This window comes from Hemibagrus wyckioides, linkage group LG02, assembly GCF_019097595.1.
Source record: "Hemibagrus wyckioides isolate EC202008001 linkage group LG02, SWU_Hwy_1.0, whole genome shotgun sequence".
Taxonomy (NCBI): domain Eukaryota; kingdom Metazoa; phylum Chordata; class Actinopteri; order Siluriformes; family Bagridae; genus Hemibagrus; species Hemibagrus wyckioides.
Genome location: NC_080711.1, coordinates 15,733,317 through 15,760,547, shown reverse-complemented (window position 1 = coordinate 15,760,547; position 27,231 = coordinate 15,733,317). Strand labels below are relative to the sequence as shown.

General features: G+C 38.7%; 1 protein-coding gene across 1 annotated transcript in view; it reads right to left on the bottom strand.

Annotated features, from left to right (window-relative positions):
- rnf213a (ring finger protein 213a) overlaps nucleotides 1-27,231 on the bottom strand; it is a 40,883-nt gene that overhangs the window by 5,098 nt on the left and 8,554 nt on the right. The window contains exons 12-56 of the mRNA XM_058376172.1: nucleotides 27,028-27,083; nucleotides 26,661-26,832; nucleotides 23,422-23,589; nucleotides 23,231-23,329; nucleotides 23,031-23,153; nucleotides 21,352-21,535; nucleotides 21,089-21,262; nucleotides 20,693-20,845; nucleotides 19,979-20,592; nucleotides 19,703-19,856; nucleotides 18,932-19,149; nucleotides 18,706-18,843; nucleotides 17,445-17,609; nucleotides 15,398-16,679; nucleotides 15,119-15,297; nucleotides 14,887-15,042; nucleotides 11,189-14,797; nucleotides 9,473-9,597; nucleotides 9,282-9,377; nucleotides 9,049-9,170; nucleotides 8,305-8,427; nucleotides 8,140-8,210; nucleotides 7,892-8,045; nucleotides 7,481-7,616; nucleotides 7,042-7,233; nucleotides 6,821-6,951; nucleotides 5,991-6,148; nucleotides 5,684-5,893; nucleotides 5,374-5,561; nucleotides 5,161-5,281; nucleotides 4,977-5,077; nucleotides 4,667-4,849; nucleotides 4,408-4,574; nucleotides 4,187-4,292; nucleotides 3,978-4,092; nucleotides 3,650-3,857; nucleotides 3,174-3,370; nucleotides 2,969-3,091; nucleotides 2,725-2,835; nucleotides 1,906-2,127; nucleotides 1,732-1,807; nucleotides 1,514-1,548; nucleotides 1,306-1,406; nucleotides 424-580; nucleotides 16-190 (exon numbers count right to left, since the gene is read on the bottom strand). Of these exons, the coding sequence (XP_058232155.1) occupies nucleotides 16-190; nucleotides 424-580; nucleotides 1,306-1,406; nucleotides 1,514-1,548; nucleotides 1,732-1,807; nucleotides 1,906-2,127; nucleotides 2,725-2,835; nucleotides 2,969-3,091; nucleotides 3,174-3,370; nucleotides 3,650-3,857; nucleotides 3,978-4,092; nucleotides 4,187-4,292; nucleotides 4,408-4,574; nucleotides 4,667-4,849; nucleotides 4,977-5,077; nucleotides 5,161-5,281; nucleotides 5,374-5,561; nucleotides 5,684-5,893; nucleotides 5,991-6,148; nucleotides 6,821-6,951; nucleotides 7,042-7,233; nucleotides 7,481-7,616; nucleotides 7,892-8,045; nucleotides 8,140-8,210; nucleotides 8,305-8,427; nucleotides 9,049-9,170; nucleotides 9,282-9,377; nucleotides 9,473-9,597; nucleotides 11,189-14,797; nucleotides 14,887-15,042; nucleotides 15,119-15,297; nucleotides 15,398-16,679; nucleotides 17,445-17,609; nucleotides 18,706-18,843; nucleotides 18,932-19,149; nucleotides 19,703-19,856; nucleotides 19,979-20,592; nucleotides 20,693-20,845; nucleotides 21,089-21,262; nucleotides 21,352-21,535; nucleotides 23,031-23,153; nucleotides 23,231-23,329; nucleotides 23,422-23,589; nucleotides 26,661-26,832; nucleotides 27,028-27,083 (11,548 nt within the window). The remainder of the gene's footprint in view (nucleotides 1-15; nucleotides 191-423; nucleotides 581-1,305; nucleotides 1,407-1,513; nucleotides 1,549-1,731; nucleotides 1,808-1,905; nucleotides 2,128-2,724; nucleotides 2,836-2,968; nucleotides 3,092-3,173; nucleotides 3,371-3,649; nucleotides 3,858-3,977; nucleotides 4,093-4,186; nucleotides 4,293-4,407; nucleotides 4,575-4,666; nucleotides 4,850-4,976; nucleotides 5,078-5,160; nucleotides 5,282-5,373; nucleotides 5,562-5,683; nucleotides 5,894-5,990; nucleotides 6,149-6,820; nucleotides 6,952-7,041; nucleotides 7,234-7,480; nucleotides 7,617-7,891; nucleotides 8,046-8,139; nucleotides 8,211-8,304; nucleotides 8,428-9,048; nucleotides 9,171-9,281; nucleotides 9,378-9,472; nucleotides 9,598-11,188; nucleotides 14,798-14,886; nucleotides 15,043-15,118; nucleotides 15,298-15,397; nucleotides 16,680-17,444; nucleotides 17,610-18,705; nucleotides 18,844-18,931; nucleotides 19,150-19,702; nucleotides 19,857-19,978; nucleotides 20,593-20,692; nucleotides 20,846-21,088; nucleotides 21,263-21,351; nucleotides 21,536-23,030; nucleotides 23,154-23,230; nucleotides 23,330-23,421; nucleotides 23,590-26,660; nucleotides 26,833-27,027; nucleotides 27,084-27,231) is intronic.

Here is a 27,231-nt window from a genome sequence, read left to right as displayed (position 1 = left end):
GTAAAAAGCTCTTACACTGACTGGGCTGATGGGGTTCTAGCAGACTGCAGATGGTCAGATGGATGGTACAAACTGTGTCATCTGCCCCCTTCCCTAGAGTTCTCATTAGCTGCTCAATATCCTTCTGCAGGTGGGCCATAAGAAACGTCCCAGGTTGGGGCACAGGGGGTTTAATGATTGCGGTCAGATCCTAAAAAAAATACAGAAAAGGATGGGACACTTACAACAGAGGCATAAAAGAATACACAACAAGAAATCCAGTGCCTTAAAGTGCAAAGCAATTCATTTTTCTACATACTTCACATGCACTTATAGCACCACGTAATCCATCGAGATCATTAGCATCATAAAGCCCCAAATGAAATTACAATTAAGTATAGCTGAAAAGAAATACAGCTAGACATGCAAGTTCATATACCATACCTGGGGCTGCTTAGAAGCTCCCAATAGCATGGCCATATGTGTAAGCATCCTGAGCAGGGTGAATGGAGCAGGAGACATATTCTTTGTGTCCTGCATATCTGGCTGATCTCTGCGTTGTGGATCCCCCAGGATGTGCCCCGTCTGTGTGCGGTCCCCTCTGCAATCAAAAAAAAAAAGATCAGTCTTCTAGACCACCACACGGCTAAAATAAATCTCAGAATGCATATATACAACAAATATATATTATGTGTCCTGGGACAAATTATATTTGGTCATATCAACAATAAAAAGTATTTACAAATATGTGCAGAATGTTTCCCTTAAATAGAACAGTTGTAGCTCCTGCTTTTGACCGTTAAACATACAGCATTTTTATAGCTATAATTCATAATTTGCAAATATGTAATGCAAAACTATAAATGTCCACCAGAGGGCATCTACTTCGTGCCACTGTGAGAGAACATTCTCTAAACAAGCTGAATGTCAAATACTATACTATGGCCTAATATTTAAAAGTGTTTACACTAATTACTACTACACTAATATGAGAGCATACAGGTAAATGGGTGTATACATGTAAAAACGCAGTACACTGCATTGCTTTCAGTGGTACCCGGCATTAGCAGCAATGTGCAGATCAGTAAAACTGGCAATTAAATGACAAATAGAAATGGTAGCAAAAGCAGGCTTTCTACCATGGTTGTTTTTACCTGCTTGAAGCCAATTGTGTCCAGTATGCCACAACAAACATATAATCATACATAAAAACGCTTAGGTTAATTATCAAGTTGATTATCAGGTATTTTACTATTATTGTAATTACTGTAACCATTCAATGCATTTCCTGTTTGCTTAAATCCTAAGTGACCAAGAAATACGTACTGTAATGCAAGTATGTTGAAGCCTTGGACAGGTCTGTGGTCAAGACCTCCTATCTCTACTTTGCAATCTATACAGCGACTCTTCTCCATTGGCTGGCCACACTAAATCGGCATGAAGAGAAAAACATGTTACTTTTGGATAAATTATACAAAATCAACCCATGGGCAAAAAAGGAATAATATTTAAGTCATTTGTTAAATTGACCCACCTCACCAACAGTGCATGGGTGACCATTTGGACAATCTGAACAGAAAAGAAAAAAATGTAAAACTATATTAAATGTGGACAATAAATAAATATAATGTGGGGTTTTTTTTAACAGTTATTAACAGAATTGAACAGTTGGCATTATTTAAATAGCATAAAATAAGCCTTAGGTATTTCACAATTAGCAGGTCTGTTGGAATCCTACGAGCTTGTACTTACAATACCACTGCAGATGCCCCATGGCCTGCTGGGCAACAGCAAGCATGTCATCTGGCATGGTGGGTAAAAAGGCTCTCTGTACAAACAATAAATAAGATAGACATCGTTGTATATTCCAAAAACCTTCAGAAGACAACCTTGATTTGCTACAATAAGAACATCCATCAACCAAACCTGCATGTTGGTGGGAAAGAAAGCAAGCTGTAAGAGGGGCTGCAACACTGCTTGGTTTACACAGAGAAGCACTGCTGCCAGGTGAACAGTGAGCTCCGATAAATTGGGATGTAAATGCAGGGCAGGCAACTGGTTATGCACCAGAGCCTGAGCAAAGGCCCTGGATTCTGGCACAACAAAGACTTTAGAGTTATTGATGAAATCTTCAAGTGCTGCCAATTGCTAAAAAAAAAAGAAACAAAAAGTTGGTTAGGCTCTCAGTTTCAATATAGACTTTATGACCAAAGGTATATGGACACTTGACCAATCACACGTGTGTTTATTAACCACATATGGGTTTGTCCAATTCCAGATTTAGTGCTCCCTTTGCTGTTATAATAGTCTCCACACTTCTGGGAAGGCTTTGCACTAGATTTACGAGCATGGCTATGGGGATTTGCCTATTTAGCCTCAAGAACACTAGTGAGAGCAGGCACTGATATCAAAGAGTCAGTCGCTCCAGTTCATCCGAAAAATGTTCAGTGGTGTTGAGCTCAGGGCTCTGTGTTTTCCCACACCTTCCTTGGCAAACCATATATTTAGGGCACTACAAGGGCAGTGTAATGCTGGAACAGGTTTGATCCTTTTAGTCCCAGTGAATGAAACTTGCAATTCTACATCACGGAAAGACCATACAATTTTGTGCTTCAAACTTTAGGCAATAGTTTGTGAAAGTTATTGATATAGGAATTATAGTCAGATGTCCACATACTTTAGGCCATATAGTATATATAGAAATGTGGGTATGAAAAGAAAGTGTAGAGGAGTCAATGTACTCACTTCAGGTGTAGGATACATATTGGGATTTTTAGCTCTGTACAAAGTGGTGACCTCTCTAAACAGAGCTAATAAAATGTATACACTCTTCTTCGCAGGTGAACATCTGCAAATCTGTACATAACCCAACTCAAGTTACTGAATTGATCTGATTAATCAAGACTAATTCTTCAATTGGTCTCAAATGTATTTTAAAAATTAATGATCATATGCACAAACACAATGCACTCCATTAGGATTGGGATACCTCACAGGCTTCCTCGATTTTTTCCATTTTCCCTTCTAACATGGCCTTGGCAACACCATCTCGGATAGCTTTGTAATCCACACCACAGACCAGATACTGGTCAATTTGGCTACTGTCTTTTCTCTGAAAGATAAAACATTATAAACATTAAAGGGAAAATTCTAAAATGGCAGAATATGGAAAAACACCTATTTGATGTACATACCATCTGGAGAAGCTCTTGAGGAAACAGCCAGCTAAGCTGATCTTCATATAGAAGCTTCTGGATGTATTCTACTCCATTAAGACTACATATTTTTCGGATGAGGTAGACCCTGTACCAGTCATTCTTACTATTTTTGCACAGATCCTGCACTGAATCCAAGAATGCAGCCACTCCAGCTGAGCTCTCCTTCTGAGCATCTAAAAATTAAACACAAATAAATTATATACAGTCAGGAATGTTCTCAGAGAGTGTACAATTAGGGATCTCTAGCTTCATATTTTTGTCCTAATTGCTTCGCATATTTTTACTGCCAATGTATTTTGTATCCATTACATGTTTTTTGCAATTCAGCACCCATCTGTATGTGAACAGCGTAATATTTACACACATACACACATTTTACTGACATACAAAATATACAATTGACTGCAACAAACTGATTAATTAATCTTGCATTTACAATGGCTAATAAGTACCTGCAGTTGAGCTTCTGCTGACTAGTAGATCTGCTGCCATATCTAGGCAAAGGCGAGTTCTGGCCACTTGTTGTAGGTGCTCTATGGTCACAGTTTCAGTAACCACAGCCCCACTATACAAGAATTCCAGCAGAAAATTCTTCTCCTCCAACAGACAAGCCTGCTGCTCAGCCACAGAATGCCACTGGGTCCGCTCAAACATAGAGTCCTACAGATATAAAGTAAACAAACTGAATATTTAAAAATTACATAACAAGAACACTAGAAAACCTGAGAATGAGAGACACAAAAACTGTAAACTTTATCAAGTTTCTAAAAAAAGGCCCACCTCAAGGCAGTTTATATACAGACAATAAAGCTCAGTTTTATCAGCTTTCTCCAGGATGTTACTCTGCTCCACTCCTGTGAGATGTTTCTGAAGGTAGCCTTTCACATCAGCAAAGCTAAAGGGGTAGAAAAGAAAATGAATCCAGAAACAAAACTGAAATCCAGTCATGACCCCATAAAAACAAAACACCTTAATGACCCCACTCTCACCTGTACTTGAGCAGCAGTTTGAGCACGACAGACCGCACTACAGGGTTTTTGTCCACAGCATCATCAAATGGAGACAGAGCCTTGGTCAAAAACTGTCGATCACAGCCTTATGCATGGGGAAATTATATTCAAGTAAATATTTGGGCAAGCTTGGCCAGGACCAAACAACAACAACAACAACCCTCCATATTAAACCTTTACAGATATAGACATAATCCCACCTCGGATTCTGGGCACAGAGTCTGCCTCCACCATGAGGAAGGACAGCAAGTGGTGGATGATGGCTTTATTGGGTGGCGAGTTGTCTCTGAAGCAGATGGTGGAGACAAGGTCAATGAAGAAGGCATTGCACTGCTTTCTGAAGCGGCCATTTTTTTTAATCAGGGTCCTGAAATTCACAAACATACAATCCATTGAAACTAGTTGGTGTAAGTTTCATTTTAAATTTCAGAATGTTACATTTCAGTGTGTTCAGCTTACCGAATGGACTCAGATGGCTTTAGGTCAAAGTCATCATCTACTCCATGCATGCAGAGTGGGCAGTACATCTGTCCTGGAATCAGCCACTGCTTAATGCAGGCTAGACAGTAGATATGCTCACAAGGAAGACTCAGAGGATCATGAGGGTCTCCCATACATACTGGACATGGCTGGAAACCAAACCTGGATGCATAGCAACAGACAGACTTGGCTTCTCAGCAAATTACCAATTTTACTAGATTAGATTGGATTAGATTAGATTGTTGCTAATAATCAATTATCCTAATAAAAAGTTAAGGCATATTTTTACCTAAAAATCCGATCATTTGCTCCATCTTTGCAGGCTTTGAGAATGGTAATAACTGCCTCAAATGGCTGTTTCTTTTTGAGGTCAGAGTTCTCTTGCAAAACCTTAAATGAATATTGAAAACTGTTAAAGAGATCACTGCCAGAAGACAGAGAGTTAGTTGGCAAGTGTTTAAAAATGGATTTACTTGAGCCAGCCGTCGTGTGTGCTCCAGGACCAATGGGTTGAGCGCCTTCTCCACATCCTCTATACCTAGAAGTATGTGCTCAACAAATAGCGAAAGGGCATGGATACGTCGCCACCCATGTCTAAACAAATAGCACGTGAGCAATTAAATATGCTACATGGCTTTTATTTATAGTGTATTCATTATATGAATGAAAAAATTTTATTTACTTACTGGACATGGGAAATAAGGGTTTTGCTCCTTTCTCCATAGTGCCGGATGCTCTCCTCTGAGCACACCAATTCAATTGGGACCTGTAACTTCTTCACCTGTCGTAGCCAAGCCTCACAATTTGTAAAAGCATATAGACCTTGGGGCTCCAGATATTCAACACAGGCCATGGCAGCATACACATCTAACACCTGAGGAAGATACAGATTGAAGAATGTGAAATAATCTTTACAACCTTGGGAAACACCAATGGTAACTAGTACATGTAAAAAAAATCTCAAACAAACTGTCCTACGAATCAACAACAGCTTACCATTTCCATCCCAACTCTGGACTCTGCTTTGTCCAGGAGCACCTGAGCAATCTGGGGCTCAATGGTGATCATTCTGGAGAGGTTCTGCAGGCGGTTCTTAAACTCATGGTAGGCAGCATGGATCCAGGTGAAAGAGGTCACATCATTTTGCACTGCCTCCTCACGGCTTCTCAATTCATTCACACAGCATGTCAGAGCTCCCACTAAGAGCTGAAGAGTAGACATGCATACACAGACATTTTTTGTAAATGTATTATATTAAAAGTTGAATTAAATGTACATGTTTAAACCCTTTTTGGATACTGACCTCTAGTTCAACCTCTGTACTTATTGTTGTTGTCAACGAGATGAAATCCTGAAGATATCTGTAGAAAAACTCCACCTGCATTTCTTGTTTAGTGTCTGCGATATACCGGCCTAGTGGGGTCTTCCAAAAGAATTCTTCAAACTGTTTCAGTGTGTGGCCTTTCAAAAATAAAAAACAAAAATAAAAAATACAATGCAATACAATACAAAGAAAGTTACTTTCTATAACCACTGTAGACAAACTTGCAGTTACGGAATCTGGGACCACTGACTAATCTAGAACTATTCTGTACATATACACAGAAAACAACCAGTGTACTCTTAGAAAATTCATCTATAAATAGTAAGCAAATTATTGTTAGAGTAAAGAAAAAGTAAAATAAAATGACATCACCATAATCAATCAATAGTCTAAAGACAAATTAAGTATTTAACTAGCAACTCATATGAAATGAATGAGAGCTACATTAATAATAATAATAATAGTAATAATAATAATAATAATAATAATAATAATAATAATAATAATACAGAACATCTCATTGATGAAATTTCATTGACAGCTGTATGATAATTACGTTCGGACATGAGAATAACAGTGACATACAGCTACATCCCCATTTACAAAAGCTTTTTTTACACTGCCACCAGATTATCCTAACTTTTTTAATTTTTCATAATGTTTCTGATTGATTTTCACTTTTCTAGAAATGGTAATTTCACACTGAGGATAGTCATGAGTTTGTCCTTTTACAAAAACCTGCCATTTTAACAGGGGTGTGTAGACTTTTTATCTTCATTGGTACATTTTATGTGTAGGTTTACTGTTACCTTCTCTGTGCAAAGCATGCACCCAGAGTTCCTCTAGATAATCCTTGATTATCCAGCTAAACGGCATTAGGCAGCCTGTATTCCTATGAACCACAATGCTGTTCTGGACAAGAATTGTCTTTGTCACTGAGCTGGAAAAGACACAGACAGTGGAAAATTTATTCATAAATATATTTAGGCAGAGGCAAATCAATACAGTGATGTACGTCTGAGGTACTTACTTGGAATCCACTCTTGTATATGCAACATTTAAAAACTTGACATTTCCAAAGATGTCCAGCCACAGTTTTTTCACTGATCCACCCGAGTTTTCATCTAGCAAGATGTCGAGATTGCGGTCATGGTCAATAACTGACACCAGCTGTGCCAGGAAAGGAATAACTGCAGCTTGAACCCGCTTCCACAAGGTATTTCTGGAAATTTAAAAACAGTAGAAACAAACACCTGTTAAAATATATTAATGCCGTGACTGTAAAAAATACTTCATATGCTTGGTAGTGTTAAAAAGAAAGGCTTGAAAAAAGGGATAAATTACAGCAAAAGAAGAATAATAGAAAAATAAATCCTAGTTATGCAATTGTTTATTTGAAATAAGACTAGATCTTCCTTCAACAAATTACATTTAATTTAATGGCATTTATTTTCTTATTGTTAACCTACCTGAATGTCCCACCCTCTTGAAGGGAATCAATATTGGATGCTTCTTTGAAAACCCAGTTCTTTGCAGAGAGAGTGTGTTCATCATGGTTCATCAACAGAGCATGAAGACGGCGCTTTATGGTTTTCAAAAATGTTGCTGTTTATTGTAAAAATAAAACATTCAGAATAGAATAGAATAGAATAGAAGTTTATTGTCATTGTACCATTTGCATGTACAACGAAAATTTAAAAGTGCCAACCAGTCAAAGTGCAGCAGTCATACATACATTCAAACAATTAAAAAAAAAAAAAGTACTAATTAGTATATAAAAAATAAATAAATAAGATAAAAAATAAATAAATAAATAAATTCAGCGGTTAAATAAATGTTCAGGTGAAAAATGATATTCAAGGGAAAAATGATGTTCAGACCTTGAAGTTCCTCGCTGTCAGACAGTAGAGTTAGCAGAATTTCTACTCTTCTAGTGCTTCGACAACCTGCATCCCCCTGGTCTTGAAGCATACCCACTGCACTCTGAACACAGCTTCGCACCAGGGCTGTGGTATCTAGAACATTTTCCCAGCTCTTCAGAGAACACAAAGAAATAAAAGGTTAAATGTCATTAGTCCACATGTCTAAACCATTATAATAAAATTAACATAATGTTGATAGAATTTACTATATTGTCCTCTTGATCCATTTTTTCAGCTACTTCTTCTCCTTCTCTATACATGTCCTCTGTCTCCATAGCTGTTACAGACAAAAATAAAATTTGTACTATTAGACAAACACCTGCTGAAGGTCTATCTGCAATCAGAAAGAGCACATTTAGGAGGAGTTTTACCCTCAGGCTTATCTTCCTTTTCCTCAAAGAGCTGACTGATGGTAAGACACTGCAAGGCTTTAATATCAGAGATAATATCTTTAGATCTTCTAAGGTCATCAATGTGGACTGATTTCCAGGGGCCTTAACAGTAAAAAACATCAGAAATTATTGAATATCCTATTAAAACCATGAACATTAACATGCAATTAAACACAAACACAATGAAACAAAGTTGGTCAGTTTCAATATACACTATGTGTATACACCTGATCAATCACACACATATGCTGAATATCCCATTCAATATTTAGTCCCCCCTTTGCTGCTATGACAGCTTTCAAAATATTTTGGAACATGGCTTTGGGAATTAGGTGCATGAGCATTAGAAAGGCTGGCACTGATTTTGTCCAAGAAGACCTTGCATACAGTCAGTGATCATCCCAATTCATCCCAAAGGTGTTCAGATGGGTTGGAGCAGGACTCAGTGAAAAACTCAAAATCTTCCTAACCAACCTTGGCAAACCATGCCTTTGTGGACCTCACTTAGTGCACAGGGGCACAACCATGCTTGAACAGGTTTGGACCAAAAAGTTATGGAAATTAAGGACATCTTAATATAAAAGCACACAGCTGGGTCCTTCAGCTGGGTGGCAATTTTGTGGAAGGCTCACATATGGATGAGATGATCGGTTGTCCAAATACTACTGATCATATAGTTTATCTCACATGAAATTAGCCATATAATTCAAAAATTTGTCTCACCTCCATGAAATCCAACATAAGAAGTACCACCTTCCACTCTTGGTAGTTTGGTAATGAAGTAAACAAACACCTTGCTCGCCTGCTCCTTCCGGAATTTGTTGATTTCACCAATAGAGGAGTATCTAAAAAATATTAAAGGTCATGACAGATTATACATCATCAAAGTCCCACTACAGCGAGTGACACAGTAAGTCAGATAGTAAAATAGACAGTAAGCAAGATAAAAGACTTACTTTGCGGATGCAATGAGGTTGGAGCTTTGTAAGGCTTCATCAAATTCAGTCTGAATTATTAGTATCTTGTTCCCAAAGGTACTGTCTAAAAAGCTCCTGGGATGGCATAAATGATACTGATTATTAGGGTGGAGGAAGTACGATAAATATCATTTTTCTAAATGATGTAATATGCAACTATTCGTGCATACCTGATTTTCTTAAGGAAAGAATGCTCTGTATCAAACTGTTGTAGTGCAAGTAGCTCGATGTTTGGAACCACTTCCTTTAGCTGCCCAATGTCTGATGCTGTTAGAAGTCTGGAGAAGGTAGTCACCTGCAGGATTTCAACACAAACAATAATTATCCAAAAAAAGCCAAGGTTTAATATTATTTTGATTATTATTATTATATAACGTAATGTAACGTAACGTTTAAGTAATTATTCAATTACTTAAAAGAGTCAAATGGTATTTGAAGCATTAAAATATTTATTAGCCAGTTTTTTTTTATTGCCACAGACAGAATGAATATTATGTGTCATTATTCCAAAAATCATAGCATTTTCTAAAGCAAACTCTAAATATACCAGTGTTGTTTTACTTACAAAATAATTTACCTACAGTAATGTTGATCATTTTGAGGCAAAATCTCAAATCCATTCTAACCACTCTTACCATTCAAGCTGCAACAAATAAAAACACACAAAAAACCCTAGGACCAAGGGGAACTGGCAAATCTTGTGCCCTGCATGTCGTCTCCTCTGAGGTTTTTAGTCTAAAGTTATAATCTGAAGCCTTTGGATATGAGAGTATAGGCCTATTTATAGTCAGGATAACTTTTTAATATTAATAAAATAATTATGTATCGACATAGATATATTTTTTTACTTACTATCGACATTAGATATATGAAATTACTGGATGCACTTGGGTTCATTTTAGTGAAGCATCATTTTTCCATCATATTAGTATGCAGAATTCAATTTCAATACTGATTAATTACTTATAATAGATACACCAATCAGGCATAACATTATGACCACCTGCCTAATATTGTGTTTGTCCCCCTTTTGCTGTCAAGACAGCCCTGAACCGTCATGCACTGTGTATTCTGACACCTTTCTATCAGAACCAGCATTAACCTTTTCAGCAATCTGAGCAACAGTAGCTCGTCTGTTGGATCGGACCACACGGGCCAGCCTTCACTCCCCACGTGCATCAATGAGCCTTGGCCGCCCATGACCCTGTCGCCGGTTCACCACTGTTCCTTCCTTGGGCCACTTTTGATAGATACTGACCACTGCAGACTAGGAACACCCCACAAGAGCTGCAGTTTTGGAGATGCTCTGATCCAGTCGTCTAGCCATCACAATTTGGTCCTTCATCAAACTCGCTCAAATCCTTACACTTGCCCATTTTTCCTGCTTCTAACACATCGACTTTGAGGACAAAATGTTGACTTGCTGCCTAATATATCCCACCCGCTAACAGGTGCCATGATGAGGAGATCATCAGTGTTATTACGTCACCTCTCACTGCTCATAATGTTATGCCTGATCAGTGTGTATATATACACTTTATAGTTTATATATAAGAGTGAACAAATATGCAGTCACTACTTATCAAAAAAATCTACATAAAATTAAGAAAATCTATGATATTCTGAGGAGCTTGCAATCATAACAAGCATTCAGCCAAAGCCCTCTTCAATTCATGTGAGTCGTACATGTGTACAGCTATCACAGACAGCAATTACGTGTCTTCACTAGCAGTCATTTAAGAAATTTCATCAATTCAAGTATTTTTATGCAAAAAAGCACAAACTCTGCAAGTTGCATAACAAAAAATAAAAATGTACTGTAAATATATTTTAATAGATTTTTGAATTCATGATTCAAAAAAAAAAAACAACAAAAATAGTGTTACCTCTGTGAAAGATGCATGGTTCCACTCTTCCTGCTGGATGTGAGAGAAGATAAAGTCAGCCATACAGCTGTGCTTCTGCGCTTCAAAATACACCCTTGCGAGGTGCTCACTTTCCACTCTGGACAGCGCTGAACTATCTAGTCGCACCACTGCATCTGGTGTAACACAGTTCAGTAGGATTAGTTTGGCTTCATCCAACAGCTGCCGCTCAGGGTCTGAAAGTTCCATCTCTTCTTTCTGTCTTTCCATAATTTGCAAGATGACTGAAGCACAGGTGTCAGAGTGATATCCAATGAAAACATCAGCTGGGCAGTATTGTGCTGCCTGGGGAGCAGGTGAATGCTGACTGTTAGATGTAATGAAATGGCCAACCCATTTTTCAAGCATTTTTACAAGCTGCTTTTGTTCATTCTTCAGCACAGTGTTGATGTCCAGATAGTGTTTCTCCAACCTGTTAATCAGAGGAATGGGAAATTGTTTGTAGACAACTTCCTTCTCTTCAATCACTATGAGCCGGAAGTCCTTGTGTACTCTACACTTGACCCGGTGGGTTCCCAGGCCCAAATCCACATACTTCTGACCTCCAAGGCAAACATAGTATTGATTGAGTGCATCATATAAGCTTTCGTAGAGGTTTTGCAAATTCAGAAGCACGACGGTTTGACCTGTCTCCATGCAAATCTTGACACGGTTAATATTGCGGCAAATCTGGGTGTACTGTTGGTCTTTAGGGAAGCTTGAGCCAAAGATGATCTCAGGTTGGTACTGATCAGAAAAGAATGTTTGCTGAAGAATCTGTAGAGCTGCATAATTTTTTGTTAGAATGAGCAGGTAGCGGCACTCCTCATCTTGAGCAATTGCTGTGATATTTTGTCTCACAAGCTCAATGGTATCAATGGTTTCCAGGTTAGGTTTATAGCCAAGCCTGTTGGTGAAAACAGTGACACAATTCACAGTGTCTTTACCACTAAAGTTTCTCAACACAGCCTCCACAATCTGATCTGCACTTGGCTTTTGATCTGATGCTTTGGCAATAGCAAACAGCATCTTTATCAAGCTGTAATAGTCACGCAGGCCAAAAAAACCTTTTCCTTCTTCCTTGCAGATTTTGAGGTAAGCTCTAGCAAAAGGCTGAAAGAAATCCCTCACCTTCTCAAGGATCATTGCATCAGAAGAACAAATGCCCTTGGCACTCTCAATCAACTCTTTCTCATCAGGATCACCTCGAGAAACAAATATTCCTCTGTTCATCTTTGCTGGGTCTAAAGCCCAATTAGATATACCAATGAATCCAACCTTCTTGTGAGGCAGTGGCTGATCATCAATGCACCCTTCCTCAAGAAGAGGATGGAGGGTTTTCAGAGGCATTTTAGGAGAATCCTCAGCTAGACCAATTTCATCCAGTACCACCACAGAGATATACTCATTTAGATTCTTTCCCTCCTGAAAACGGGCACACTGCTTGAACGTGTTGATGATGCCTTCTGGTGTGGAATGAGGACTGCACTGGAATGACACCAGATGAATCTGTTTTAGTTTTCTGAACAAGTCTGAATGAGCTGCTTGACCTTGCATAGCATCTGCAACCAGGGTTTTAGACAGAGATTTGGAGCTTCCAGGCTTCCCAACCAAGAAGAGAGGGATTCGTAGCTCAATGCAAATCACCATCATGAAAACATTTTCCTTCAAAGCATTATTTCTTGCAATAGTTTCACCTAGTGGAACTCCACTGAGAAGAAGATCTTGCATAACTGAAATTTCTTGCATTAATTTGACTGGGCTGTATGTCCCTGGTAAGTATTTACAGATTCTGTTCCTGTACTTCTCTTTGTCCTCCAAGCAGGCATGGTAACACACACCAATAGCCATCACTAATGACCACAGAACAGGGTCTCTTTCATCAACGTCTCTCTGACTGTGTTCATTTTTTTGTGCTCTCTTATTACATTCATACCTGGCAAGTTCTGAGAACAACATTTCATTATTTTGGTAGAACCACGCAAAAACTTGCATGCAACGTTCAACATCCCTCAGGCTTACAAAACTACATTCATCATTTCTTGTCCTCATGTACTTCTGTGAAGCTGATAGGACATCTGTGATGATCTTGATGTAGTCCTCAGGAAAAAAGTGTTTTTCAACCACCCTTTGGACTATTTGCTGAATGTACATTTTTTCAGTACGGTCATTAAGTTGTCCAAAATCCCAAACTAATGGAATCATGCTAGGAGGCAAGGCCTGTACCCTGTACACAAGTTGCCGGAGGGGAATGGATCCGAGCTTTTCATCCGTGTGTTCAGCTCGTACTCTATATCCCAAACCTGCTGACTCCAATCTCTTAATCATTACATCTGTGTGTTTCCTGTATGGGTTACAAGCAGCAATAATTTGCAAGCCAGTGTTTGGCACCATGAATTCACCCTGTACTGTTTTATCACATAGTACTTCTTTAATGCTGCTGATGGCCTCTGTTGTGTTTGCCTCATCAAAGAACAATACAGAGTCAAACCCATAATCTTCTTTATTGCTGCATGCAATGGACTCTGCCTCTCTCACTTTGGTATAAATCATATCAGAGCTTGTTCCTCCATGAACTTTGACTAGTTTCATATTCTCTGTTGCAACTCCACTCCTTCGTAGCTCACAGAGGAATTTAATGAGCCTGGTCTTCCCACACCCAGTCTCGCCCATGATGATGACTGGGATGCCACACCTGAAACGCATGTGTATAGCCAAGATCTTTAGTATGTTGTCGGTTGTCAGCTCATAAGTTTCATCTGGGTCAAGGGGCCACTGTATTCCAAGAACATTGCAGAGTCGCTCGATTTTCTCTCCTCTTGGGAGACTATCAAAGTCTATATTAAAAGGAACCCTCTGGAGCCTGAGACCCTCATACAGATCCATAGTCATGATGTTCTTTTTGATCACTCTGTTTGTCGATGGATCAATGGCATCTACCCAATTCTGATCATTTGGCTGGAGATGAAAGCCAATGAATGTCATAGATACATGGTCATCATTGAAGAAAATGTATGGATGTGGCTCTGATTCCCATTTCTTCCTCACCCTGAAAGGAGCAAGGTCTTCTTCATTAACACCTGAAATATCTATTTGTTGCCTCCCTGGGCTTTGATCAGAGATACTTAGAGAGGGTGTAGCAAAGTCCTTAGCCATGAGTATCATGAAATCAACCACAAAGTTTTTAAACCCCAGTAAAGTGTCTCCTGTAAATGACGCATCACAGAACACAGATGTCTCACAGTCTTTTAACTGCAGGTTCAAGAACCATGTGAAATTCCTCAGTTCTGCCCAGGAAGGGTCCATGACCCCACAGTATACAAACAGCAACTGTAGGCATTCCACGTGGGTTCCTTCAATTCCTCTGTACATAAACCCGTCCAAGTTGTTTCCATGGTGGAATCGTTTTAGATACTGGTATGGGCGCTGGTAAGCCTCACTTCTGAATTCTTTATCATCCATAAGGGGATCATCATTCACAGTCATGGTTGAGTCTCCTGACATTCTCATTTCCAGCTCGAGGACCTGTTTAGGAGTCCGGCAGTAGACAACTGGAAACACATCCTGAAAGGCTGACTGGACATTTACGCCCTGCCATAAAACAGAAAAAAGTATAAATGCTGTGACTGGGACAGTAGGAATGTCATTTGATCAGCAACAAATTATACGAACAGACTTACGGATCTTGGGCCACTTCTAGGTACATTTGCACAAGACTGGAGGAGCTCAATGATGTACAGGTGCCTACTGCTGCATTTCCACATTCTTCCTTCTGAATCCATGAGGTAACCCAAGACCAGAAGGCGAAAAAGAAATTCATGGAGGCCTTTCTGCACCTATAATGTAGCATAGTCAACACCGCCCAACATACATTTATTTTTTTTTAAATACATCATTCTAAAAGACTATTACCGAAGAAGTGATATCAAAATGAAAGATGGTTAGTTCCATCTTGGGGCCGTTAAGCATTGATTGAAGAACAGCATTTTCATCCACTCTTGGCTCTATCAACCGGATACACTTGAGCTGTGAGGGTTTCTTGGTAATCAACTCTAATTTTTCATACAGCCGACGTATATAAAGCGATTTGCCTAGGAACACAACAGTTAGGTATAATTCATTACATTGCATTCGACAATAAAACTGGAGTTTTTTGTTAGTTTTTTAAAACAAATGTGACTTTATACCCACCAACACCTGCTCTTCCCGAGGATACAACTCCCACATACGTTTTGTTTTTAAAAACAGCAGCAGCACTGGAAAAGTCCTTTGGGACCATGTAGTGCTTGGCAAGATATTCTTGAATTCTGTTAAGGGGTTCTTGGGGTACCATATGCAGCCGAAACTGACTGAAGACTGAGGGAAGGTAGGCATGTTCTCGATCTGTACTACAGATCAACACCAGTCTGTAGTCATTCCTGCTCTGAGCCTTGTGGCGTTGGAAGAATTGTTCCACTTTGTAGCTCACTTCATACGTTAGCTGATCTACATATAGCATGGTGTATATCTTCTGTCCCTTGTAACCAGCAGTGAGACAGCGCCTAAGGAACAGCTCTACTTGCTCATATGAAGTGGAAGAATCACAGAGGAGCACTTCATCATATGTGGGTAGTGGCTCATCTGCACTGTTCATGTAAATGGAGATACAAGAAGTCTGAATCTCTGTGAAAGGGCAGATAACGAGATTTGGTCTTCCAATGAACAGTCCGCGAGGTAGCTCTCTTTGTACATTTCTCTGATGCTTTTTAAGAGTATTTTCTTCCTCATTAACATCATCTGTAACCACATCAGTTTTAATGCGGCTATCAGACAAAATTTCCAAAAGTCTTCCTAGACTACTGACATCAAGAGAATTGGGAAGAAAACTTTTCATATTTCTCATGTACATATTCCAAATCATGTCAAACCTTCTAGTATCATTTTCCGGACCAAAATCAGAAGCTGAGACACCTTCAATATCCATCTCATATTCATTTTGATTTGGAACTTCAATAAAGGTTTGAAAATCAATGTCTTCATTTTGCTCGGAAGGTTGTGTAAGCATCTCATACTGAAGTACGTGCCAGCTTTGCCTCAAGTTTAAGGCACTGCAATTTGGCTTGATGAAAGAGAGCATCATGAGTGCTTGATCATCCAGATTTGCCAAGTTTTTCTGATTCAACTGACTGCACAGATAGACTATCTGCTCTGCTGTAAAATAGTTGAGGTAGTAATTTTGAGATCTTTGCTTGTCCATGAAATCTTTCCAAAAACTGAGGCAACGCTCCATTTTCTTACAGACATCTAGGAGTTGCTCTGCCACATCACCCTTCACCATGACAACACTGGCAACGCTTTCCAAGTTGAAGTCCAGAACAATGCTTGCTTCTTTACTATTACAGTAGACAGTTGCCTCCCACAGTCTGAACAATGGATTTCCAGCCACAAATAAGTCAATAAATGCAGAACCCAATCTCTGTACACTGGCAAAAACCTGTAAAAGCAAAAAGACGTTATATACCCCTATAATATAGCGCAGTGAAATTTAGTAATCAGTGTATTATTTATAAACTACATGTATACATATAATACAAATAAGTCACACTAAATGATGGTGAACGCCTGATCATCACAGCCATAGTACTTTTTAAACATCCCATTTAAAATGTAGTCTCCCCACTGCTGTGGGGAGCACAGTCTTCCTAACGTCCACTCTTCTTCTTTCCACTAGTTTCACAACCCGGCTCTGGGGAATGCCTGTTCAGCCACATTAGAGATTAGAGAGGCCTGGTGCCCAGTCAGGCATCCAGTTCAACCGTGGTGGGTCTCATCAGCAAGATCGATGAGTCAGCATGCAGAAAGAAGGTGCAACAGCTTACAGCCTGGTGTAGAGCCAACAACCTGTCTCTGAATGTGGTCATAACAAAAGACATGGTTGTTGATTTCAGGAGAGCACAGAGCGACCATTCTCTGGCTAAATATCGACGAATCCTATTGTCAAGGGCAACACACCTGGTCGTTTGAGACAAGCTCACCAAAGAAAGTCCAGCAGAATCTGTATTTTCTGTAAAATTTAAGGAACGCCCATCTCCCACCCCCCATCCTCACCATGTTTTACCGAGGGGCTATCAAGAACATCCTCCATTGTGGCAATATTTCAGAGAACACCTATATATGGATGTGATGATCATGAGTCAACAAACTGAAGCCTATATAGTGTATGTTTGTCACATGTTCACACGTTACTGTTAGGACTAACCTCAACAAATCGGTCAACTTCATTCTGGCCTTGCTCTCCTTTGCCAGACATTAGCATCAGCTTATTCTGAAGGTCCCTGAGATCATCAAGGGAGTAACATCGCATCTCATGGCCCTCATCATGCTCCTCTGGAATCCGTAGCTTCAAAACTTTATCCAGACTCAACTTTAAAAAAAAAGTAAATAAATAAAATTAAATATAAAAAAATAAAGCATTTTGAAATATGCTACTTGTTGATCTTGTACAGTACTGATAAAGTTTTTAAGCCCTTTACGATTTTCTGTATTTCTGAATAACAGTGAACTGAAACGAGATCAGATCTGCATCTAAATACTAAAACTAGATCAAGAAAGCCAGTTATACAAATGACACAAAAACATTAAATACATTTTTAGTGAGCAAAATTATCCACCATGGTTTCTTGGATCAATATAATATTATCAATATTAAATTGTATCAAAAAAATCTGCAGGAGAATATCAGGGTATCTGTCTGTCAACTGAAGCTTCATTTTATGTGGATCATGGAGCAAGAAAACAATTTTAAGTACACAAATAAATAGTTAAAGCAGAAGAAATGTAACATTATGGAATGGCCAACTGGGGGGCATAGTGACTTAATGGACTTAGAACATTTGCCTCACATCTCCAAGTACTGGTTTCTGGTTTGGCATCTCTAAATTGTCAGTAGTGTGTGAATGTGAGTGAGCAGATGTGTGCAATTATGCCCTGTGATGGGCTGGAACCCGCCTTGTGCCCCAAGTCCCCTAGTATAGGCTCCAGGCTCTCCTGTTTTGGAAAAGCACTACAGAAAAGGAATGGATGGTAAGGTCAAGACCTTAACCAAAATGAAATGTAAAAGGACCTTAAAAGAGCAGTTCATGCAAGGATTCCCACCAATATCATGGAGTTTTGGTAAAGAGGAATGAGCCGAAATCACCAGTTACCAGAAATGGTTGACGTTAAATGTACCCAAGGGTGTCACACCAGTTACTGAAAACAAAGATTCATATATTTTTTTCCCTGAAATATAATGTTGAATAATTGATAATTGGATAATTATAAAATATAATAACTAATATTTTTGTGTTAATTCTTTTACTGGGTTTTCTATAACTAGTTTTAGGACATATTTAAAGATCTGATTACATTTAGGTCAGATTTATTCAGCAATACAAAGAACTATAAAGAGTTCACAAAATTTTCAGTGGCATTATACATAGAGCACTTGCAGAATATTTAACCTTTTGTGTTTAACAAACCTTCTTTTGGCTCTCTGCATTGATGAAGTAGATTCCTTTTGTATTGATAGCTGAAGCTAATGACAAAGATGACAGTTCTACAGATCCATGGCTATCCTTAACGGTCTTCAACCATTCAAGGTGTCTTGCAGTGTCACGCTGAAACCAAAACACACAATCAGTAAAATTAAGCCACTATGCGTCTACCATGAAGGATAAGACTGCAAAAACCAAAAGCAAGCATTACCAATTTCTTTGGAAGATTGGGATCATTTTCAAGTGCCTTCCAAAGCTTCTTCAGTACCTCTTTAAAGACCCTGAAACTAGTTTCTGACTTTAGCTCATACAACATTGACGAGTAGCCAAGAACAGCATCATGAAAACAGGCCACTCTGTCTACATCCAGATCATTTTCACCCGCAGAGATAGAGGCCAGGTCCACAAACACTTTCAGCTCATTGATATCTGTAAAGCAGAACATTTTAGAAATAGATAGATAAATAAATAAATAAATAAATAAACAAACAACATTTGTACCACTTTGGTGATAATCACTTCTAAAAAGCAAAGAATGTGGACAGAATAAACCAAAAAACACATTTGAGATATATTACAAACACATTCAATGTTTTGTAAGCAAACTGTTAATCACAAAAAGTCACAAAGGTGTCCTGGGGCTATAATATTACATATATAAATTGGCTTTGTCATCAATCCAATCCAAAGAACATTTAACACAAGAGACTGGAGAGTATTCCAGCTGAAACCAACACCCCACATGGGCGAAAATGGGATGGCAGGAAACCCCTATAGTTTTTATAGTTTTTAGTTAAACCCCTATAGAATTTCATTTGTGTATATAAAGCACTCTTGGTGCATGACAAAAAACTTGAAACGTGACATTATTTTTTGACAGCTCTATAGAAAAAACATTAAATGTACAGCAATCATGTAAAAATATGACACAAATAATACTGACAGGTAACACGTGTTTTACCACATGTACGTAACTATTTACCTTCAAGCGCTTCTTTGACCCACATAACAAAGTTCTTCCTTAGCCCCAGCTCCTGGAGACAGAGCCTACGAGGCTCTGTGATGTCCACCAGTACAGTTTTGGCCTGCATTAGCTCATTGTCAATACTGTCAAGAGGCTCCTTCTTGAAGTCTGTCTGGGTTAAGGAAAATCCAAACCAAAAGTAAGTAATGTCTTAATTGACAACCAACTTGGTACTACAGGGAAAAGCAAGTTAACCTTGACTGGGGTATAGATTACTGAAATTTTCTGACTTACTCCTATAAGCAGCTTCTCCAAGACTTGGAAGTTTCCTTGAAGGCCAAGTGTCTGCTTCACCAACATGACTACTTGAGCTGATTCCACTGCCAAGTGAAGTTCATGATACTGTTCTATCTGTTGAATCCTCCTCTGAATCCATCGCTTGTCATCTGCAGGATCCAGTTTGGACATAATTGTAGCATCTTCTGCTAATTCTTCATATCTTCCGATGTAGGCTTTGAATATCAGATCGACTTTTTCAAAGATCATGCTGCCATCTTTAAAGCTCTTATATATCTCCTGGTATTTACTGTAGCATGGTTGAAAGATGTCTTCATAAACCAAATCGATCGTAGCCCACAATTCTTCCTCATCATCTGACTCGAATTCGCTACTAGCCCTTCTAGCATAGTCTTTAGCTTGATTCTCCCAGCAGATCTTAAAAATATAGCTCTCTTTAAATGTGTGTAGAGTCTCAGCCATGTCGCGCACATCGGCATCAAGGTCAAAGTATGTGACAACACCAGCTGCTGTAGACGGGATCTGGTCAAACGTATGAACTTCCATGAACTTATTCAGTTCCATCTCGTCAATGTCAACCTGGTGCTTTGCTTCTAGACTATCAAAATCAACTGAAATGAGAGAATATGTGAAGTAGCGTAACAATCCCTTAAACATATATAAATAATCTGCAAACGTCTAAAACTAAATCTGTAAGCACATCTTATGTACCTGTTATATGCTCCTGAATATTCCGGCACATTGCAATGAGCCCTTTAACAAGCTCGCTGTCATGATATATAGCTTTCACCTCATCCTCTCGTGACTGAAGTAGCCTCCTCATGGCATTGGAATCTTTGCATTTGACATTTTCGCAGAGACAGTCTGGTGGGGGGGGAAATAAATTGGCTAATTCGGGTATGTCTTGGTACAAATTAGGAGAAATGTGTATTTTGGTGTAGCAAAATAAGTAATGTGAATTAGCATTCAAGACAAGAGAAAAATTCAGGGCAGTGTGTGCATGCAAAGATCCATGTCAAGTTTAATGAGGGGTCCCAAGAATACAACAACTGCAGTCAGTCATAAGTGATATCATTACTGAGATAAAGATGGCTGGTCTGCACTTACCTATTTTTACTAACTCAGTAAAAATATCCTTCTTCGCCAAGATGTGATTGAGAACTTTAATCCTTATGCTTCCTCTGATGAGCTGATCGGAAATATTTGTAAATAATGATGTTGCCATGGCAAGTCTTTCTTTAGCCTCTTCAGATAGCTGATCAATCAGTTTTTCATCAGCACCTACAGTGAGAGTTAAATAAAGCGTAAAGCGAACTTACAGGACAAATCATGTACCTGGTCAAAAAAAAAAAAAAAAAAAAATTAGATACCATGAAGTTGGAAAATATTCTTGGCTGCTGTCCAGTTGAGAAGGTGCTTGAGAACCACCTCTTCTCTCTCTTGGTCAGACTGAATCTCAGTTTTTGGCCAAGATTTCTGAATAATTGCAGAGATGAGCTTTCCAAACTTCCAGTTTATTTTGCATCTCTCAAATAGTTTTGCTTCGGTCTTTGCCTATAGTGGGGAAGAAAATCACACAGATAAATACATTTGTCAAAAACAAGTTACACTGGATGGGGAGGTAAATTGCAATAGCTGGACCTGAGAAATGGCTAGAACAAAAACTCTTTTCCTGAGGTATGATGAGGTATCCGAGATGACAACGGGCATAGACCCAGACTCAATAATGCAAATGTTTAGATTTTTGGTGCATGTTTTTACACGAATCTTTAAAGCTAACTTTTTTGAAAATAATTGCAAATAACTATGATAATGTGTATTGAAAAAAATAACGACCTAATATTTGACCTAATTTCCCTTGTCAAATTGTTTTTCTGCTGCAGTACCTCATTTGGGACGGAATATCTAGATTTGCTGGCCTACAAATGTGCCAAGAAATGACAGATTGCTTAAAATACTCATGAAAAATGATTACATTTCAAACCATTATTAAGGAGTTTATCATTTGTCTTGTAGTTATTTCTTTATTCATTGTGATCATACTTTGGACTGTTTTAGTACACCTAATGTAAAGTTGCAGTCATGTCTTGTCAGGTATGATAAATTGAATAGGCCTGTGACTGAGGTTGAGATGATGTCGTGCCTAAGGCGAGTCCCAAATCGAATACTTTTGCACTATTTTGCACCATTTTGTAGTTTAAATCGTGTTAGTAGTGTGTCCACACTGAAAATCTCAAGAGGAAGTGCACTTTAAGTACCTGAATGATTCACTTATTAAAAAAAAGAAGTTGTGTAGGATGTCACACACTTCATGCATGGAAGAAGCTTTGCTTTCATTGCAGAACAAGGGTGGGGCTTCCTGGCACTGATGCTGGATGAGAAAACATTTTTCAAGCCCTCAACACTCTGGTGGCAATTGTCTTTTAAATTAGACCACATTGTGATTTATTGAATTTTTCAACAGTTTAAAAATTCACTGTATTCTGCTAAAGCTAGCAATGTTGTATTAAGTGCGAAACAGCTGATAAGTCCAGTTAGCAAAAAACTGTGATTGTTCCATCTGAAATGGTATTACACTGCTAAGTCATAAACTAGATGGTAGAGTACATAGCATGTATAGTGTGTAGAATGGACGCATTTGGGATTATACGCATTTCCTTTCTGGTTAATTATGTAATCATATATGATACTTGATGTGAAGTTCATCTTTGCTTAACTAATAAGCACAAAGTTCTTTGTTTACCTGTAACAAAATACTAGCCCTTTGCACTGAATTATATAACTGCATTGGAGTTCTTCTCCCTCACTGTGATGAGAATAAACATATAAAGTCTGGAGTCAACCATGTCTCTGAACTTTTTATTTGTCTTCAGAATGTAATATTTTACTACATACTCATCTAATTTTATTAGAGAATAAATTATGCATTGGCAAAGCTGTTGTGATGCTGACGTGTTATGATGTGACATTATAAGGAAAGGGTAAAATGGAGGTGGAAACAGTTGCTGAATTAATCAAACCTTAAAGTCACAAGAGAAATGTGTAATACCTGACACATTGAGGTGACAGCTTGTAGGGCACAATTCTCAATACTTCTTGCCACACAAGGATGGCTTTTATTAAGATCTTCAATTTTACTGCAGTACACTTCAATTTGGTCTATTGGAGATTCCTGAAATGAAATGCAGTGTGTAAGCAATACTATGTGTTAATGGACAGATATAATGTTCAAATATAGACAATCCAAACCTGTTGAAATTTTCCTTCAAAATCTCTAGTAAATGTGTCCCTCCACTCCTTGGTAAATTCTTCACTTTCGAATGTTATGGAGATAATGTTGTTCCACATCTATGATAAAGTAAAGAGTAGAGTTAATGATGTGTGCTATTCAGCATTAAAATGAAAAACAGTGATAATAACTGAACAATGGTTTTTCTCACCTCAATCTCTGACGTGAGGTTGCTATTGAAAGTGTAGGACTGCAGCAGTTTTCCCTTAAAGGTCTGCCCTATCCACGTTCTGATAGTTTTCAGTGCCACTCTCAAAATCTCAATGATCTTTGAGCTATTCTCTATATCTTTTTGGCCCAAGTCTTTTTCTTGAATCTCCTACAAGAGAAAAAAAATAAAAGTAATGAAAGATTCGAGCCATGATTTACTAACGTGCAAAAAACATCCACAAAGCCCATGTTTACTCACTAGCAGTCAGTCCCTACAGACTTTCCAGAAATCAAGCAAACTCTGCAATATTCGGTGGAGCTTGCAACTTTTCTAAATTACCACAGATTTTCCACAAGCCAGGACTCTTCAAGAGACATCATCACAACCACCTTTGGCCAAAGCCCTCTAAATGCATGTGTGTTGCACATGAGTACAGCCATCATAGAAAGGAATTATATATACACACTATATTGCCAAAAGCATTTGCTCACCCATCCAAATAATCAGAATCAGGTGTTCCAATCACTTCCATGGCCACAGGTGTATAAAATCAAGCACCTAGGCATGCAGACTGTTTATACAAACATTTGTGAAAGAATGGGTCGCTCTCAGGAGCTCAGTGAATTCCAGTGTGGAACTGTGATAGGATGCCACCTGTGCAACAAATCCAGTCGTGAAATTTCCTCGCTCCTAAATATTCCACAGTCAACTGTCAGCTGTATTATAAGAACGTGGAAGTGTTTGGGAACGACAACAACTCAGCCACGAAGTGGTAGGCCACGTAAACTGACGGAGCAGGGTCAGCGGATGCTGAGGCGCATAGTGCGAAGAGGTCGCCAACTTTCTGCAGAGTCGATCGCTACAGACCTCCAAACTTCATGTGGCCTTCAGATTAGCTCAAGAACAGTGCGCAGAGAGCTTCATGGAATGGGTTTCCATGGCCGAGCAGCTGCACCCAAGCCATACATCACCAAGTGCAATGCAAAGCGTCGGATGCAGTGGTGTAAAGCACGCCGCCACTGGACTCTAGAGCAGTGGAGACGCGTTCTCTGGAGTGACGAATCACGCTTCTCCATCTGGCAATCTGATGGACGAGTCTGGGTTTGGCGGTTGCCAGGAGAACGGTACTTGTCTGACTGCATTGTGCCAAGTGTAAAGTTTGGTGGAGGGGGGATTATGGTGTGGGGTTGTTTTTCAGGAGCTGGGCTTGGCCCCTTAGTTCCAGTGAAAGGAACTCTGAATGCTTCAGCATACCAAGACATTTTGGACAATTCCATGCTCCCAACTTTGTGGGAACAGTTTGGAGCTGGCCCCTTCCTCTTCCAACATGACTATGCACCAGTGCACAAAGCAAGGTCCATAAAGACTTGGATGACAGAGTCTGGTGTGGAGGAACTTGATTGGCCTGCACAGAGTCCTGACCTCAACCCGATAGAACACCTTTGGGATGAATTAGAGCGGAGACTGAGAGCCAGGCCTTCTCGTCCAGCATCAGTGTGTGACCTTCTGGAAGAATGGTCAAAAATTCCCATAAACACACTCCTAAACCTTGTGGACAGCCTTCCCAGAAGAGTTGAAGCTGCAAAGGGTGGACCGACGTCATATTGAACCCTATGGATTAGGAATGGGATGTCACTTAAGTTCATATGCGAGTCAAGGCAGGTGAGCGAATACTTTTGGCAATATAATGTATGTCTTCAGTGATAGTAGTTTAATAAAAGAATCCTGTGCTTTCAATTTCACAATTTAAGTAGTTCTTCTATTAGCAAAGAAAAGAAATAACTGCAAAAAAAGTTGTCTGCAACAATCACAACAAAACTCTACAAAATCCTGAAGGGACTACACAGAGTCTACAAATAAGCAAAACAACTCTCTTCCATCACTATGCAAATCAGGACATTTCCACCTAAAAATGTAAAATACCGGGCAGCACCCATGCAAATACATACAATTCAGACCAAGAGTGTGATTTACCAATCCTGAAACTCACTTTGTGACCAAAGATCACGTAATTAAGAAATGATATCAGCATTTGCGGAAGCCTGTTTCCATCATTTGAAGACAAAATAAAGGCACTAATATTACCAAAGTAAACATAGGCGATTTTTACACCTACTGAAGAGGGGGCACAATGACTTAAGCAAGAAAATAGGCTCAATATAACTTTTCCTACAATGATTATGTAAAGAGAAGATGATTTTGGTCAATTCATTTTTTTAAAGCCTGGTTTTCTGTTTACAGGGAAACGTCAATCAAAGTAAAAAGGAAACAGTTTTATTATACAGTATACAGTTATGATCAGAAGAATCTGTTCAGGACAAACTGGATAGCACAGCCAGAAATCAATGAACAATACTAGTCAACTACAAAAAGCTGCAGGAGACCTGTGCTGTGTATTTATGAAATCAGGGTTGCTGACTAGGCTGCTCCGATTGATCGGTTGGCGATCATAATCGGCCGATAATTACTTTGGGAAGTTTGATTGGCGGTCTCTATAATGGCCGATCTAGAAAAGCCGATAATATTTCACGGATGTCTGCCTGCCGCAGTTATACCAAACAGTGTTTACACATGTCGACAGCCTTATGAAGGACAACAGAACATCAGTTAGTTTCTAGTTAGACTCTGTTTGTTCTGTCTGTTATTTTATTTATTTTTATATAATTTACAGGAAAGTTGTATTTGTCCAGCTCTAAGCTGTTCCCAATTACTGACCAAGCACAGGCTGCTATGTTTTAAGTTGACATGTTGCTTGCCAATAAATACAGTTGTCAATTCATGATATTCTTCTTCTCGTAATTTGAATACTTAATTTACATTGTTGCTAAATATAGTTTAATAAATAATGCGTGATAAGGCTTCAAATAGACCCCGTAATCGGTATCGGACGATACAGTTTCTACTGTATTCTAGAAAATCCTGATCGGAGCACCCCTATTGCTGACACCGCAAATATGCAATTAAGGTTAACCCAGCGTTTAGGAATGTACAGTGTGGAACATCAGATTATTAATACACAGGATTAACTGTTAACCCAGGGTAAAGTATGAGCAGTGTGAAATGTGAAACAAGATAACCCAGAGTTCTGTTTAGCTGAGGTTTATAATAACCCAGGATTAACTATTTTATATGTGAAAATCCCTTATATAGAAACAACATGACATTTTTACCAAATTTCCAAGCAAAATTTTAAATGTAATTTAGCTCACTACATTGCCATTTGGTTCACTTTGACATACCTGTTTGGAGCAAGATTGGGCAAGGTCTGAAACTGAAACCACAAGGTTCAAGCAAGCAACTGGAATGTCTGCATAACTATGCATGTAGGAATACTTCGCTCCTTTGCATATCTTCTCCAGAAGCTTCACAGCTGCACCTAAGCAGTTCCTCCCATAATCATCAGAGAAGCATCTATAAAAGATGACCAACAAAACCATAGCTCATATAAATTTATTCCAGTTGTCTTATGAAAAATGAGTTTCAATGTGCCAGTACCTAGTATTTTAATGAGAGACCTTATCAGTACTAGTACTCATTCCAAACTGTCTCATTAAGGCTATTTAAGTAATGTTATTCTATTTAGTTAATAATCTGAGATTGACTTACCTGTATTTTTGTTCAAGAAGTTGGCTTTGAATGAATGTCAGTGTATCGGTCACAGTCTGTGGAGGAACATACAATTCTATTATCAGAAAAACAATTCAGACATAATAAACAAAATTAATCTTGTCAGCAAGAACTATGCCAATAGGAGCACTTGTGCAAAGTTAATGGAAAATATCGTCACTTCATTCCTTACATAATAATAAT